The sequence below is a fragment of the Esox lucius genome, chromosome 18 (assembly GCF_011004845.1).
Source record: "Esox lucius isolate fEsoLuc1 chromosome 18, fEsoLuc1.pri, whole genome shotgun sequence".
Taxonomy (NCBI): Eukaryota; Metazoa; Chordata; class Actinopteri; order Esociformes; family Esocidae; genus Esox; species Esox lucius.
In genome coordinates this window covers 13,966,838-13,983,351 of record NC_047586.1, presented here as the reverse complement: position 1 = coordinate 13,983,351, position 16,514 = coordinate 13,966,838, and the positions used below count along the sequence as shown (strand labels likewise).

Genomic DNA, 16,514 nt, shown 5'->3' with positions numbered 1-16,514 from the left:
CTCTGAACTGCAGATGCAATTGATTATTCAATCTGAATAATTTTTAAAATTTTTGCGATGGCAATATGCAATATCTTCATGGGGGTCTAATCATGCTGCATCAATTTGGGGGGGGGGGGGGGGGGGGGGCATTTGAAATAGAGTGGATAACTAGTCCTTCGTCTTGTTTCAGAATGAACCAGACAGTTATGTTTACGGTGCTGAGTAATTCAAAGCATTTAGATGTTGCATGCATAAAACCCATACACAATAGCATAGCTCTACACATACAAGACCACAATCGGGAAACATGCAGACTTTGAATAATGACTGCTGTTATACAACAGTCTAGCCTGTTGCATATTACTTATGACAAAACTGTAAAAAAATAAACAGATTGAAAATGTATTTGGCATATAAATTATCTACCTCATAATGCTTTTTATTCACTTTATACTATAAATACATTTTCTTTCTATTAGGAAGAGAAAGGATGTAGACCGAGACATGTGCTGTTTCACAGACTGTGCAGAGCAACTTACAATTTTATATTTACCTAATTAAAACACCTTAACTTAAGACACAGAATGTCTCACTAGTGAGTGTTTCTATCTGCTTTAACTTCCGGGAGTGTCCAGAGAGAGGTGATGTCAATGAAAAATGGCACCATTTAATGTTCCCCAAGATATTAGACTTTTCTTTTTTCCATTCCCAAGTTCAGCACGGGCAATCTTGGACGAGCAGGGTTACAAAGTTTGAACAGAATGTCAGCCGTCAAATTACAGACAGGGTCCTAAATGCTGGCTCTCCCAGATATTTACAGACAAGTCCTGAATACTGGGCTCCCTAGATACAGCCTATGCAGACCACATCCTGCATGCTGTTTTAAACCAGCCCTGTCAACAGTTGAAATGAAACACATTAGCCTTTCTTAGACACTTTCTTCATTTTGGCAGACACCAGTAACCCACACCTTTGCTTGGGGTCCTTCTTCAGCAAGCCAGAAAGCAGAGACTTCCCCTCCGGGCCCAGAGTTCGGGGGAAGCGGATCTCCTCCATCAGGATCAGCTCAAACAGCTTCTCGTGGTCCTGGTTGTAGAAGGGCAGCCGGCCACACATCATCTCGTACATGACCACGCCCAGACCCCACCAGTCCACCGCCCGGCCGTAGTCGTTGTCCTCCAGGACCTGTGTGTTGGGAAGGGCCGTGGCATTCAGGGGGGTAGTGAAAGGCCTCGCTCAGTTCTATTTTAGTGCTTCCCATTCAATGCTGATAGCTTTCTATCAGTCAAAGGTCATGGTTGACGGGCAGATGTTTACCTCAGGGGCCAGGTACTCCGGCGTCCCGCAGAAGGTCTTCATGGTAGCTCCGTCCTTGATGCCCTCCTTGCACAGGCCAAAGTCTGTGATCTTGATGTGGCCGTCCTTGTCCAGCATCAGGTTTTCCAGCTATAGCGGCGAGAGGTGGCCAATGTGAGTTAGTGAATGGGGCGGTTCCAATAAGAACGCCCGTGTCCCGCTTACTCACCTTCAGGTCCCGATAAACCACGTTTTTCTCAGAGTGGAGGTAGTCCAGCGCAGACACAATCTCTGCACCGTAAAACCGGGCCCTCTCCTCGGAGAAGACGCGGTCTCGTGATAGGTGGAAGAACAGCTGGATTGACGGAGAGGGTGATCATATTAAACCCTGGAAACGCTCCCCCAGCCTTACCAGTATAACATTCACTACCTTACCAGTATAACATTCACTACCTTACGATGACTTGTCTACCATGTAGAGTAAGGCTTTGTTTGTTCTTACCGTTACCGCCTATCAGCAACATTCTGAGTCAGGCCCACATTACAAAACCAGTGGGTCAAATCCTTAACGCTGATTGGCTGAAGTCACATAACATTTTGCTGTTCTAAATCGAATGTAGTAATAGCAATGTGGCATCTCAGAGATTTGTGACAATATACCACAGTGCTGTTTCTGGGCAATATACCACACCCCCTTGTGCCTAATTGGTTGCGTATACCCCAGGTAAAAAGCAATATACCACTGACCTCTCCTCCATTTGCATACTCCATGACAAAACACAAGCGGTCGTGAGTCTGGAAGGAATACTTAAGACCCTTTAGAAAAAAAAAAACAGAAGCAATATGTTTAAAAGGTGCTATTATGTTGAATTTTTGCAGTGTAATTTAGGAAAAGGCTAATATATACTTATGTTCAAGTGAGAAAGCAAGCACTATATAGTGTAGGGAATCATTATGCCATTGCCATCTGAATCTACATTTTGAATATAGTTTATACAGTTCTTGTAAGCTGGTCGACCAAAAGTAAAAAACAGGACAGTTCATTTGAATGTTAAAAGTTGTTTCTGTAATTCTGAAAATTTTCACAGTATGGGAGCAAACCAGGGATATACCCTTAAGCCTTAAATTAATTTATTATGGCATAACAGTAAACAACTGATGAAATTGTCTCTCACCGTTAAGAAGGGGTGTTTGGAGTTCTGCAGTACTCTGTTTTCAGTGAGTGTGTGTGCTACTTCATCCTAGTGTAGACAAAGGACATGGAAACAGAAAGTATTATACACCGATGCAGACTGAGACAAAGACACAATGCACACTCGACTACTCACCTTTGCTACAATCACTTCTTTCTTGAGGATTTTCATAGCGTAGTATTTTCCTGTGGCTTTTTCCTTCACCAGGATAACCTTTCCAAAAGTGCCTTTACCCAAGAGTTTGAGGTATTCAAAGTCATGCATAGTCTAGGATACAGAGTTAAAAACAAAGACTTAGATGAGCTTCTAAGCAAACATTAAATTTTTCACCATCCCCCTTGTTTTTTCGCTGTTCCCCTATGACCCCATCTTGCGTTGGCCTGGGAGAGTTCACTGTGTGTCTTCCTCAAGGCAGAAGGAAACCAATCAAATAGGCGGGTCTGATGACATTCAATTGACCGAAAACTTCAGTTAGCCTATGCAGGGTGTCAGTGCCCCCCCCCCCCCAGCAAATTCAGTGAGTGTGTGGGGCAACTTGGTACAAACTAGCTTTCGCTTTTCGTTTTTTTCTCTTTTTTTAAACCATGTCAGAAACCTTGGCACAGGTGTGGCAGTAGAAGTGCTGAGCACGGTGTCGGGTTTTACACACCACTTTAAGTTTGGGTTTGGTGAGGTACATCTCCATATCCATGGGATCTGGGGAGGAATCCATCCTCTCCTCCTCCTGTTTCTGCAGCCCATCAGCCACCTCCTGGATGGCCTTCGTCCACTGCTCCCTAAGGAAGACCCAGAAGGGGACGACTCTGCGTTATGCGTTGCGCGCACAACATGGGGCGGTGCGGTGAGAGTGCGCCGACGCGCGTGTGAACCTACCTCTCCTCCGGGCTCTCCACGTGGAAGGTGCGCTCGATGACGGTGGTCCACTGTAGGCACCGGATGATGAACGTGTTGGGCTTGGGGCGCTCGGTTTTCATCAGCTGACATTCTGCTGGTCATAAGGAAAAAGACAGGGAACGAGAGAGAGAGAAAGAGAGAGAGACAGACAGACAAGAGAGAGACACTTCCTGTCAAGGAAACTCTCTGCTGGTATGGCAGTGTTAAGTGCAACCTTTAATGCGTTTTTTTTTTTTTTTTGGACCCGAGAGAAACGCAGCCCACTTGTTTTGTTAAGTGCGGTGGAAGGGAAAGTGTCTGAGGTTCGCCTTACGTGCTACTGAGAAGTTATTGAGTGGCGTCTCCAGTTGGTCTACGTCTTGTGGTCGCTCCTTGTACCCAATAAATGTACCATCACTCTTTAGCAAAAAATACCTGGGTCTCCAAGTCTTTATGTATTCTCCTGAGACAGGAAGAGAAATAGGGAGAGGGAGTTAGCGGAGTGTGCCAGAGAGAGAGGAGGGGGGGTAGAGAGAGAGGAGGGGGGGGGGGGTAGAGAGAGAGGATGGGAGGGTAGAGAGAGAGGCGTTTAATTAAGCAGTAAGCCCCTCTTGGGTTTATGGTACTTATGGCCAATATACCACAGCTAAGGGGTGCTCGTCAGCATGAAACGATGTGAGTGGATACAGCCCCTTACCATGGCATATTGGCCCAGGGGTGCCTTATTGCTATTATAAAACTGGTGTCCAACATAAATAGAACAGTAAACAAGGAATGTGTCCTACTCATGGTATATTTAATCAATAAGGTATGAAGGGGTATGGTATACAGCCAAGATCCCGTTGTTCAGGGATGTGTTGAGGCAAGGAGCAAGACGGAGAGCCACAGAAATATGGAAGACGGAGCACCACTTGATCCTTTTTATCCCAGTTACCCTTCAGTGCAGATCATATCAGAAAGAAGCCTCCTCTGACAACCTTCGTCAGGGCAATCCTAACTGTAACACAGTCTGGAGAGCAATAACAGCACCAAGCTGTCGCTAACCCTAGAGGGAGCTAGTAAGAGTAATTATAGCACACTGGACAAGTGTGTGTGAGACAGATTCTCTCACAGGACTGGTTGGACCGCAAGCTTCTGAGGCCTTTCTCTTGGTGGTTTTGGCAAAAAGAAACTTCCCCTGACAAGCCTTCTCCTCTGAAAAAAATAGATTGTTCTTGTTATTCTGCTCTTTACACTGCATGATGTGCTCATGTGTTTGTGTGCGCGCGAGTGCGCAGAATTGAAGTGCACCACCAGTGAGGACAAGAATTCCTCAAAAGCCCTCACAAGTTCTGTCAACCAGGTATATAGTTACAAGTGGCTTAGGGGATAGGACTACAGAATTCTAAAGCTACGGTTACAAAACATGGAATTTCAATGTAAATCAGTTGTTACTTACCTAAAGGTCCTTACTACTATTGCAAGTGTGTGTGTGTGGGTGTGTGTGTGTGGGTGTGTGAGCGCGCGTGAGCGTGCAGGCTCACATTAAATGGCTGCCTGTACCTTTAAGACAGGCAGCTAGTAAACACAGGGTCTCACCCAGTTTTTTTTTTCTCCTTTTTTAAATAACTGTGGCAAGAGGTACTTCTTGTAATCAACAACCAAATTCTAGAAAACAGGAAGTGACACGCTAACAGCATGGGTAAACACCACAGCTAGAAGAGACGGAAACAAAAAAGCCAATCAGGTCTGGTGTCAGAGCTGCTGCTGACTCATCCGTTAACTGCTGAATGAGGGATGAGATCAGATCAGAATACTTGAAAAACTGTCTGATTTTCACACTCACACACTCGCACACATCATGCCTGACAAACATTGCGGCAAGAGTGTTGACGGGGGTTGGCGTCTAAAGGACTGTGAGCTTGTGTGCACGTGGCCGTGCGTGGCAAGGATATGGACCGGATGGTGTTTTTAGCACAGCCGACAGCTGCAGGTGCATATGATGCTCCGCTGGGAAGAGAGGGAGCCTTTGAACAAGCTGCTGCCTTCTAAAACAAACCAGTCGGTCTATTAATGGGTGAACTGTGCCAATCTAGACTGCACCTCAAACTGATATTTTTCTAAGGCGGCCTGGAAATACAGTGAAGGCACAGGATTTGCTAGGCGTTTTCCCGCAAGCATGTTCTACCAGCCAGTTCATAGTGGGCATCTAAAGAGAGACTGTCCGAGGACACATTTCAAGTGAATGGACTGGGCAGGTGTGAGCAATGGCGCCCCCCGAAGGCCGGGTCCAGAGCGGTCGGAAAGGTAAAGGAGACAAGGCAAGGATGACTTGGGAGGGTACTTAGAATACTGAGATGCACATGCTAATAATGGCTCCGTCTGTATGAGCTACATAGGTGAGGCAGGAAGTCAGAGGCTGATGGTACGGTGACACGGCAGATAAGAGATGCCAGTGCAGACTGGCTGAAGAGAAGGATGTGGTTTCAAGCTTATAATAAGAATCCACTTCCTCCTGTTGCTCCCCCGCACACACTCGGATACCCAGTTAAACACGGACACACGGGGGTCATCCACACATTGAAATGGGATGCTTACGCTTATATTATCAGTTGTGTTCTTACAACTTCTGTAAGCATTAAATGTGAACAGAATATTGCACGCAAATAGAGAGCGGGTACAACAAATAGGACAGACCGCACAGTTCCTGTCTAGACTTTGAGCAGCAATGGGTCAAAACAACAGTCAGATGTCACAGGCGTCTCTTGCCCATTCAAACAAAAGCACAGACAACAAAAGCGCTCCAGACGGCGTTTGGTTTTAAATGTATCTGGTATACATGTTTTTTACTTGTGTGATTTCTCCTGCTCTTTCCCCACTCTTTTTTTCTCCATTTTTTCATATCGAACGTGAGCTCCCAGCCACGTCAGCCAACGACACAGTCAAGGCCCCATCACAACGTAGACAGCTCGGCACCAGGAAGGAGAGCCTTTCGACGGCGGAGCCACCCGAGTACCTCTAGTACTCTCCAATCGGCGGTCCCATTTTCCGCACTGTGACCCTTTTGCTTAGCGGACATGACAAAGTCGTGTTAGGAGGAACCACGACTATTCCTCAGAAACGCCTTCGTCCGACCCCGTGTCATGTCCCACCGCGCTGGGTCGTAAGGAGGCTTTCGGTGAGTTAGGTACTGATTGGTCCGGCTCACACAATGGACCCCCGTGGGCCGCTGCACCAAAATGGAAACCGCCGATTCCCAGACAGACCCCCGGTGTACTCGTCTCCTCGGCAGCGTTGGCAAACGCAAAGCTCAGATGAAGCGGTGGCGGTGCTCCATCACAAGAACGCACACCCACAGTCGTCCGACGCCTGCCTGAAACATGGGTGTGGCTACTTCGACCAGCCACAAGGCTAGCCTCATCATGTCAGGAGCCAACATCCAGGACACTAAACAGCATTTAGCTGGGATTTAAGAATATACCTTTTAGTGGCACTCTCGGAGTCCAAGAGTCATATCCAAACCAGCTTGTTCTCCGACATCTTGTATGAGTCATTTGATTGGAATCATAGGACTTCTAGCCATGTTGAGAGATTGGCTAAAAAAGGAAAAGGCGGAATGCGTTCCAGGGAATCCAGATGTTTTCCTCAGAGCATGCTTTCCAGTGGGTGACTAACGCCTTGGCTCGGGGCCCTGCCGTGTTTCACTATGAAGACAGTCCCAAGGAGCCGAGTCCCCAGCATCCTATCCCTAGGAATAGCAGGGAACTCCACACTCATTGACACGCAGTGAACCAATCTCATGGGACACCTCTGAATGCCTTAGTGATCACCTCAACCCAAGCAGATGTCTTAACCTCAAGCTAAAATACAGCCACTATAAGAATCAGGACACCTGACATTATAATGTCTTTTTTCCAGTACATAAAAAATACAAAAAAGCAGTTCTGCATATTACGAAAAACACAGAAAAGATTTTTTAATGATGCTTCTTCCAGTTAGGTGGCCGGCACACAACAGTTGAATGAGCATAACACTGCTAAACAAAAAGTAGTAGCATTTTGCTAGATTGACAGGTGGGCAAAGCATGTGGCTTTTTTTAAACCCCATCCTGCTGAGCTGAAAGTGCCTGACGGCACCACCCTGCAGCCGTTATGGTTTCCCATGAATGATGTCACCATGGCCATATTGAGAGAGAGAGAGAGAGAGAGAGAGAGAGAAAAAAAAAAAACATCTCCCCAAATCCCTTGTGGGCAAAACAGGCTCGCCGCCACACTAAGCGGTGCAAATCCAGCGTCGGCTGTCTTCCTTTTGATCAGCGCCCAGAGCCATTCCGGGTGGTGTCTGTCTGCATAGCTGAACTGGGATGACCCCCTAACTCCTAGCCACGGCGCTACACTGTCTGACTGTCTTACTGTCCAAGGCTGGCGGGAGAGAGGGGGAGGACTCTCCCGTAAAAACCCAGTGGCCTTGCAAACTCCTTGACAGTCCAGCTTCCACAGTGTGTGTGAGCGGGAGTTCTGTTGCTGCTGTCCACCACCACACCCTCAATCCCTGCTCAATCACTCTCCTCGGCATCCCCCAACAGTTCAGTTGGGTCTCGGTGGTTGAGAGGGGAAACGCACACAACCCAGTAACTGAATAACTAGGAAAGAAAAGAAAAAAAAAACTGAACGGAAAGTCTGGAAATTGTATTCTATCCGGTATTGGCAATCATAGAGGATTTCTTATGAGAAAATGAACACAAGTGGCTAAAACCATTGTTTGTGATTTGCCATCTTTTGTCTGAAGGCCTTCATTTTGTAACGTTCCCCTCCCTGTGGCTACAGCTGTGTTGAGGTGAGGGAGACGTGCGCTGGTGACAGTTAGGTCATACAGTCGAGGGTGTCACAGGTTTGTTTATAGAACACAGAAAGGGTCAATGGTGAAGCAGGTGTGAATGGAAAACAAACTCTGAGTCCAGATGGGATGGGAAAACATGCACAGGGCATCACTTGGGTCACAGAAGAGACCCACAGTTCATCCTACACACAGTCTAATCCAAAATAATAGAAAGTTGAAAAACAACACTGAAGTTATTTGAGAATATTTTTTTTCCAGCAATCGGCAAACATCGGAGCCATGTTTTTATTCTTACACAGCCTCTACTGGTGTGCGCAACATCAGGTTTATTATGAGGATGTATTCACGGGCCTTAGGTGTCTGGAAACACATTTTTATGAACAGTGAACTTTTTAAAATACTTTTAACATCAATGGAAGACTGTGCAATAACCGCATAAGTTTTAGGCCTGCCTGAAATGGAGAGGATAGGTATTACCTCGTTTGTGTAACCATCCCTCCTTTACAATGACTACTTCGCCCATGGTGGCCAGTATAGGAATGGGGGAGGGGGAGGTCCTGTGCACTGAGGGGGTCCCACAGAAGAAGCCACTCTGGTCCCCTTCACACAAAATCAGTAGCAGTCTAACGTTGGAGAAAGTTGTAGGCAGCACTGGTTACCTGTTGGAGGACAGAGTTACAGGTCAAATTCAGCTAGACATACAGTACATTTTGCAATGTTGCAAATAGTAAACACACCAACAGCAACATTGAGACAATAAACGGCAGGTCCCTGCCTTGATGTATAGCTGGGAGTGAGCAGCCCAAATATGAATTCTGCAATGATAGGCCACTGACCAGCCAAAAAGGGTCTCGGAAAATGGTGATGCACGTCATCAGACCATGTGCTTTTAAACTTGAAATGTCACGGCTAACGGAGGTATGATAGTGATTCTACTTATAGATAATGCACATATTAACAACATATTACATCTTTGGCCAAAAATTGTAGGAATTAACAATTATTTTGTCAATTGCAAATGTCCAAGACTGCATTTTTAAGTTCCTTGTGTCCATAATAACCAAGGACTATTCATGATCCATCGAAAACCAAATGCCGTGTCAAGAGGGTGAAAGAGTGACTTTACCCACCAAGGCGACTGAAGAACTTGGCCATGTCACCTTAGGTCTTGCACAGATACTATCAGTAAAACATCAACTGCATACCGACCAGCTACGTTACTGTTACGCATTACCTCAGGGCCGTCCGGCGGGCGGTGAGGACGGCCCAGTGCATTACTTGGATTACGAAAGCACACAATATAATAAAAGGACCTCTCTCATTCCAGCCACACACTGGTCACTTGCCAGAATAAACTATTATCTGACTGGTGGTAGGCAACTACTGACTACCTACAAGACTTGCTTGAATGGGCACACAAACTCACCCATGATAATACAAGTATGACCAAATGCATTGCACATAATCCATTCTCAATTACCACCATCACTTGGCTACCAAACATTAACCCACAAACAGTGCCGGTGCAATTGCTGTTCCATAGCAACATGTATTATTTACATTCTTTGAGTGAGGCTTGTGCACGGTTCATCTGATTAAATATTTTTGGAGGTAGCGAATGTGATAAAAAAAAAAATATTTTAAATCACATGGCAGGATAGCAGCCTTAATGGGAAATTACTTGCAATATTGACACGGATTGTTTTGGAGCATCGTTGCACAGCAACTTCATGGATAGAAAAGTTTCGCCAACATTCTTTATTACCGAAGTAAATACCATAAATCCACACATACTGGAAGACACCTTTTCAAATAAAATAAAATAATAGTCACTTGAAATACATGAATTTGGACTAAATGTATGGATTTGAAATGACTGGGAACAGCACACATGCATTTTCTGGTAACAGATACCTTATCAAAGCCCCTGCCTTTTTTTCAGATAACCAGTCAGTCTCAGACCAAAATCAGCCCCATGCAGCCCGAACTTCTTTGCATAGATTTGAACAGGCTGATGATTGTGGCTCTTGGAATGTTGTCCCACTCCAAATCAATGGCTGTGCAAACTGAAACATGCTGTTGCATTATATTTGTTTGTGTGTGAGATATACTGTACAGTGGGGAGAACAAGTATTTGATACACTGACGATTTTGCAGGATTTCCTACTTACAAAGCATGTAGACGTCTGTAATTATTATCATAGGTACACTTCAACTGTGAGAGACCGAATCTAAAACTAAAATCCAGAAAATCACATTGTATGATTTTTAAATAATCTATTTGCATTTTAGTGCGTGACATAAGTATTTGATCACCTACCAACCAGTAAAAATTCCGGCTCTCACAGACCTGTTCGTTTTTCCTTAAGAAGCCCTCCTGTCCTCCACTCATTACCTGTATTAACTGCACCTATTTGAACTCGTTACCTGCATAAAAGACACCTGTCCACACACTCAATCAAACAGACTCCAACCTCTCCACAATGGCCAAGACCAGAGAGCTGTGTAAGGACATCAGGGATAGAATTCTAGACCTGCACAAGGCTGGGATGGGCTACAGGACAATAGATCAGCAGCTTGACGAGAAGGCAACAACTGTTGGTGCAATTATTAAAAAAAATTGAAGAAGTTCAAGGTTATGATCAATCTCCCTCAGTCTGGGGCTCCATGCCAGATCTCACCTTGTGGGGCATCAATGATCATGAGGAAGGTGAGGGATCAGCCCAGAACTACATGGCAGGACCTGATCAATGACCTGAAGAGAGCTGGGACCACAGTCTCAAAGATAACCATTAGTAACACACTACACCGTCATGGATTAAAATCCTGCAGCGCACGCAAGGTCCCCCTGCTCAAGCCAGTGCATGTCCAGGCCTGTCTGAAGTTTGCCAATGACCATCTGGATGATCCAGAGGAGGAATGGTAGAAGGTCATGTGGTCTGATGAGACAAAAATAGAGCTTTTTGGTCTAAACTCCACTCGCCGTGTTTGGAGGAAGAAGAAGGATGAGTACAACCCCAAAAACACCATCCCAACCGTGATGCATAGAGGAGCATGAAGCAAGGTGGAAACATCATTCATTGGGGATTTTTTTCTGCCAAGGGGACAGGACGACTGCACCGTATTGAGGGGAGGATAGATGGGGCCATGTATGGGTCTTCCAGCATGACAACGACCCAAAACACACAGCCAGGGCAACTAAGGAGTGGCTCCGTAAAAAGCATCTCAAGGTCCTGGAGTGGCCTAGCCAGTATCCAGACCTGAACCCAATAGAAAATCTTTTGAGGGAGCTGAAAGTCTGTATTGCCCAGCGACAGCCCCGAAACCTGAAAGATCTGGAGAGGGTCTGTATGGAGGAGTTGGCCAAAATCCCTGCTGCAGTGTGTGCAAACCTGGTCAAGAACTACAGGAAACGATCTCTGTAATTGCAAACAAAGTTTTCTGTACCAAATATTAGGTTCTGCTTTTCTGATGTATCAAATACTTATGTCATGCAATAAAATGCAAATTAATTACTTAAAAATCATACAATGTGATTTTCAAAATTTTTGTTTTAGATGCCATCACTCACAGCTGAAGAGTACCTATGATAAAAATTACAGACTTCTACATGCTTTGTAAGTGGGAAAACCTGCAAAATCTGCAGTGTATCAAATTCTTGTTCTCCCCATTGTATATATACACATATTATGCCTGCCCGGATCATTTCTCAAATGCCATCATGGGACACCCCTGTTCACAATGGTTACATCAGCAAACCACTTGCCCAAACAATGCCGTAAAGCGGTCTTGCCTTAAGGTGAACAGGAGAGTCCCATTTGTCTGCTGACATGCTACATGTGGAGTTTATGGGCTGGCGTGTTTACACGCAGTCTTTGATTGTGAGGCCAAATTCTCTAAAAACAATGTTACATGCTGAGTATGGCCATTTTATTGTTCCTAGAACAAGGGGCACCTGTTTAATGATCATGCTGTTTAATACATTTTTGATGTGCTACACCACACCTGTCAGGTGAAAGGATTAACTTGTCAAAGGAGAAATGCTCTCTATTTGGGACGTACACAAATGTGTACTAAATATAAGAGAGTAAGGTATTTGCACATTTGAAGGGATTAATTATAAATTATGGGCCAGTTTCACAAACACAGATTAAGCGTAGTCTTGAACTAACAGATCAAACTCAGTGGGGATTCTCCATTGAGTTGGACTTTTTAATCCATGTCCACGAAACTGGCCCAATATTAACTACCATTGATATGTACAGTCCTGTATATTATAAAGCCCTATTCACATTAGTTTTTGTCACAAAGAGCTTAAATTCAGAGAGCCAACCTAAAACCACAGAGTTCATAGTCAGTTAGCTTCTTGGCAGCGAGTGTAAAGAGGGCAAGACAAAAACAGCAAAACAATCAGGTGGGCTGCGGGCAGATACGGCAAGTGTCGTCCGGCAGTATCTAGATCAGCAATATGACCAGGTGGGATCTGGATGGGGCAGCTACATCCGTCATTGGACCAGGCACTCAACCCCTGTAGGGTCGGTGGCGGAGTACCCCAGTGGAGAGTGCACCAGCCAGGCAAACATCAATGGTGGGTGGTCCACCTAGGCTTTGCCATTCATCTTCACAACCCAATCCACCGAACTGAAGAGATGAGTCTTCAGTAAAGACAAACATTGAGATGATGTGTCTCAAATGGATTGGCAGATCATTTAAAAAGTTTACTTTCATTGTTAACTGAGTCAATAAGGTGTCATAAAAGGTTTTCTGTGATTCTATTGACTAGATCCTGTGCTCAGCAAGGGGAATTTCCAATGGTATAGGCTAACTTAAAAGATGTCTATCTTTTGTGCTGTGTCTTATGCCTAGAATTTGGTTGTATGGTTCATTTTGTACCTTTTCTGAAAGTTTGATTAACTGTGCATAATGACATGTATATTTAATTTTGCAACAAATGCATGTGTCAGACTTGCCACTGCTAACACTAACAATTGTGGGCATGTTGGTATGTACAGCATGAACAATTTAGTGTATTCAAAAAAAGAAAAAAAAGGAGGAGCAAGTCCAGATATTATTAATATTACTATATGAGTAACAAAAATGTTATATTGTTAAATTACTTTGCATATAACTTTCCAGTACTTTAATGAAGAAAAATCTCTCAACTGCCTTGGAGGGCATTACTTGGGCCATGTACTTTCAACTAAAGACAGACAAATCTAGTGGCAATTTTTACATGAAAACATTGGTGGGGAACTTAAGTCAACGAAGCGTATTTTCCTTAATACTACTACACTTCGACAGTATATCATACTGATATTTACAAATAACCATGGGGTGGTTTTCAAAACCCTCAATAATGTTGATATTTTTTTCCTTTTTATATACAATACATTTGGAAAGTATTCAGACCCCCGACCCCACATTTTGTTGTGTTAAATTCAAAAACTAAAATAACTCATGTACATAAATATTCAAATCCTTTATTCCGTACTTTGTATAAGCACCTTTGGCATCATTCACAACTTCAAGACTTCTTGAGTATGGGGTATTGTTTGGAGATGTTTTGGGGTTTGAATACTTTGTGAAGGTACTAATAATAGAAGGGACTCACCAAAAAACCTACAGCATTATACTTTAAAATGTCCCTTCTAAGAGAGTCTTTGTCCAGTTGATCTTTGTCAATATCAAAACAAATAGTTACAATTACAAGCATAACAGTGTATAATTTGAACTATATGTACTTGTTTTGGACAGTGAGTTATATATAGTTAGTTTATACATAGACATATACTATAGTGAAAATAGCCATGCGTTTTGATATTGACATGCATATCTAGCCCACAAAGACTTGAGATGGCATGACTTCGTTGTGTGGAATGCTAAGGAATGGAACCCTGGCCCAAAACAAACGTAATGCTTATATGTGTATATATATAAATAAATCCCTTTAATTTGACACAACATTCCAGTGGACTTGTGGTAAGGATGCTATAGTGAGAATATGTTGGATGGCTGCTAAGGATTTAGTTACCAGATATAATTATCTACTCAGCTAGGTTGGCTCCTAGCAAGGGGTTTGTCGTTTCAGACCAATATTTAGTTTAAACCATTGATTTTAGCAGAAGTTCTGTAGTATGGCCCCACTGGGGTGTATATCAAGTCTTTTTCTGTATGATAACCATAGAGGGTATCACATTCTAATATGGATTCAACAACACACAGTAGGTGCCCTTTTGTACAACAGTATGACAAGTGTTTCTACTGCCACAGTCAAGTTCTACGTTATTTGGCACTTCTTTAGAGATCACAAGATATTAATAAGATGTTGATGTTTTGGCTGAAATGTTCCACCTACTGACTTCAACGCACATTGCTAGGGAAAAATATAGTGCAGACAGTATCAAGCAGCTAGTTACATAAAGCAACCTGAAATGTTCTTTACTTTTCACTAAATAATTTGGATTTACCTACAGTATTTACGCCCGGGAACAAAACAGCTGCTGAAAGAAAACTGTTAATAGCCCAAGCCTTTCCTAAGGTCTTTACTATAAACACTAATTTACCAAAATTTCTGAAAACAGATAATTACAAAATGCTTTCTCTCATACCAAATAATACATCCATTTGCATCCCATCGACAACCATTAAAAGGTGTTACAGATACATATTCAATTTCAGAAATAGGATACTTACAATTAAATAAATTATAGACCAGATGAAATTTTACAGAAAAAGTTTGGGCAACACCAGTTATTCTAATATTTAACTAATGATCTTCAGTTTGGAATATAATTCATTTTGGAACACGATTTCTCACAAAATAAATATCCATAAAAACATCATGGATGTTACATTGCCTGTCCCAGTCACTCCATATTTTTAAGAGGCTGTAGTTCACACAAACAAAAGTGAAGACGCAAACATGAGTAATAAATACAGGCCATAAATACAGCTCAGACATCCTCCTCCTCCCAACTTATCAGCAGTAGTAGCTCCAGAGTGCGGTTCTCTACCTTGAGCAAGCTCCTTTCAACCAGTGAACAATGATTACCTTAATTTAACAAAATCAATAACACAGTTCTCTCCACCTCCTGCAGTTGAGCTACTCTGTTATACACTCCCAGACCAAAGTTTCTCTACCTTCTCCCATTCCTCACTTCCCTCATGAACTCATCTCTTACTCCTTCCATTCTACTCCACTCCTCAAGAAACCAACACTTGAACCCATATGACATATAAAAAAACCCGAAAACATTCCTGCATTTCATGTCACAAACAAGTGCCTAATCTTTTTTGGAACAATCTCCCTTACTATAACCAGTTAGTAGGTAACGTGAAGAGGATTCTTGTCTGCTCCACCCACTCTACTTCATGAACTACTGGTGTCGAACTACTGGTGTCCCACAAGGCTTGGTTAAAAGGCCTCTCTTTGTTTTATACACCATGTCACTTAGCTTGATACAGTTTCTTATTCAGATGACACCCATTTTCTCCATGTCCAATACGTCCCTGCTTGTGGCAACACATTTCTGTGTTCCTTGTAGACATCCCTACTTGGATGTCAACCCACTGTGTCAACCTCAACCACACCAAGAGAGGCCCCTCCTCCAGAGTAAGGCCTGTTCACTCCAAGACCAATCCATCAAGGTTGACAAGTCCACGGTGTCCCACTTCTAGAATGCTATGAAACTTGGTGTGACCCTGACAAAACCCTGTCATTCTTTAAAAACATTGAGGAAATAACATGCTCCTGCAGGTTCATGCTATACAACAGTTACAGAATACAACCAAACCACACACGTAAAACTGCAGGTTCAGATCCAGGCACTTGTCAGCTCACATTTGGGCTACTGCAACTCACGATTGGTTGGGCTCCCATCAAATCAAAATGCCTCAGAAGGTTGCAATAATGTATATTCAGAAAAGTGCTGCACTTGTTTTCACCCACACCTTCTTCGGGAGCACATCAGTTCTGTGCTTTTCCCATCTCCACTGGTTCCCCCATATTTCCTGGAAATCCTGATTCACACCTAACAAGCCAATCCCAACTCTGAACACAATCTGTCCGACCTCAACCTTAAGCCACACACACACACTTCACTCCTTCTTTTGTTCACCAGCCCTGCAGCAGATACAAATCTTTTTGTGATAGGGCTTTCAGTTGTGGGGCTAGGGTAGGGTCAGTTCTCCCTCTCCATCGTAAATCCTTGTTAGTCTAAGGAATGCGCTCTGTACATTTTCCTTGCCTCCTGTTCCATTTAAACTTAAGAGGACATGAGGTCTTGGACCACACCTCAGGAGTACCAGGCTTAAAAGACTTGTTGCTGTCCCTATCCAAAGTCATCCTGGTTG

General features: G+C 43.6%; 1 protein-coding gene across 3 annotated transcripts in view; it reads right to left on the bottom strand.

The window, feature by feature from the left end:
- Positions 1-16,514, bottom strand: part of LOC105017614 (RAC-alpha serine/threonine-protein kinase) — a 31,889-nt gene that overhangs the window by 1,349 nt on the left and 14,026 nt on the right. For 2 of the 3 annotated variants that reach the window (XM_010882326.5, XM_020056346.2), the window contains exons 2-11: positions 8,640-8,821; positions 3,679-3,807; positions 3,345-3,459; positions 3,121-3,247; positions 2,607-2,738; positions 2,454-2,519; positions 2,026-2,094; positions 1,508-1,633; positions 1,300-1,428; positions 953-1,167 (exon numbers count right to left, since the gene is read on the bottom strand). In XM_010882326.5, coding sequence (XP_010880628.1) covers positions 953-1,167; positions 1,300-1,428; positions 1,508-1,633; positions 2,026-2,094; positions 2,454-2,519; positions 2,607-2,738; positions 3,121-3,247; positions 3,345-3,459; positions 3,679-3,807; positions 8,640-8,685 — 1,154 coding nt within the window. In that variant the 5' untranslated portion in view covers positions 8,686-8,821. The remainder of the gene's footprint in view (positions 1-952; positions 1,168-1,299; positions 1,429-1,507; positions 1,634-2,025; positions 2,095-2,453; positions 2,520-2,606; positions 2,739-3,120; positions 3,248-3,344; positions 3,460-3,678; positions 3,808-8,639; positions 8,822-16,514) is intronic. The other variant, XM_010882327.5, reaches the window with a different exon arrangement.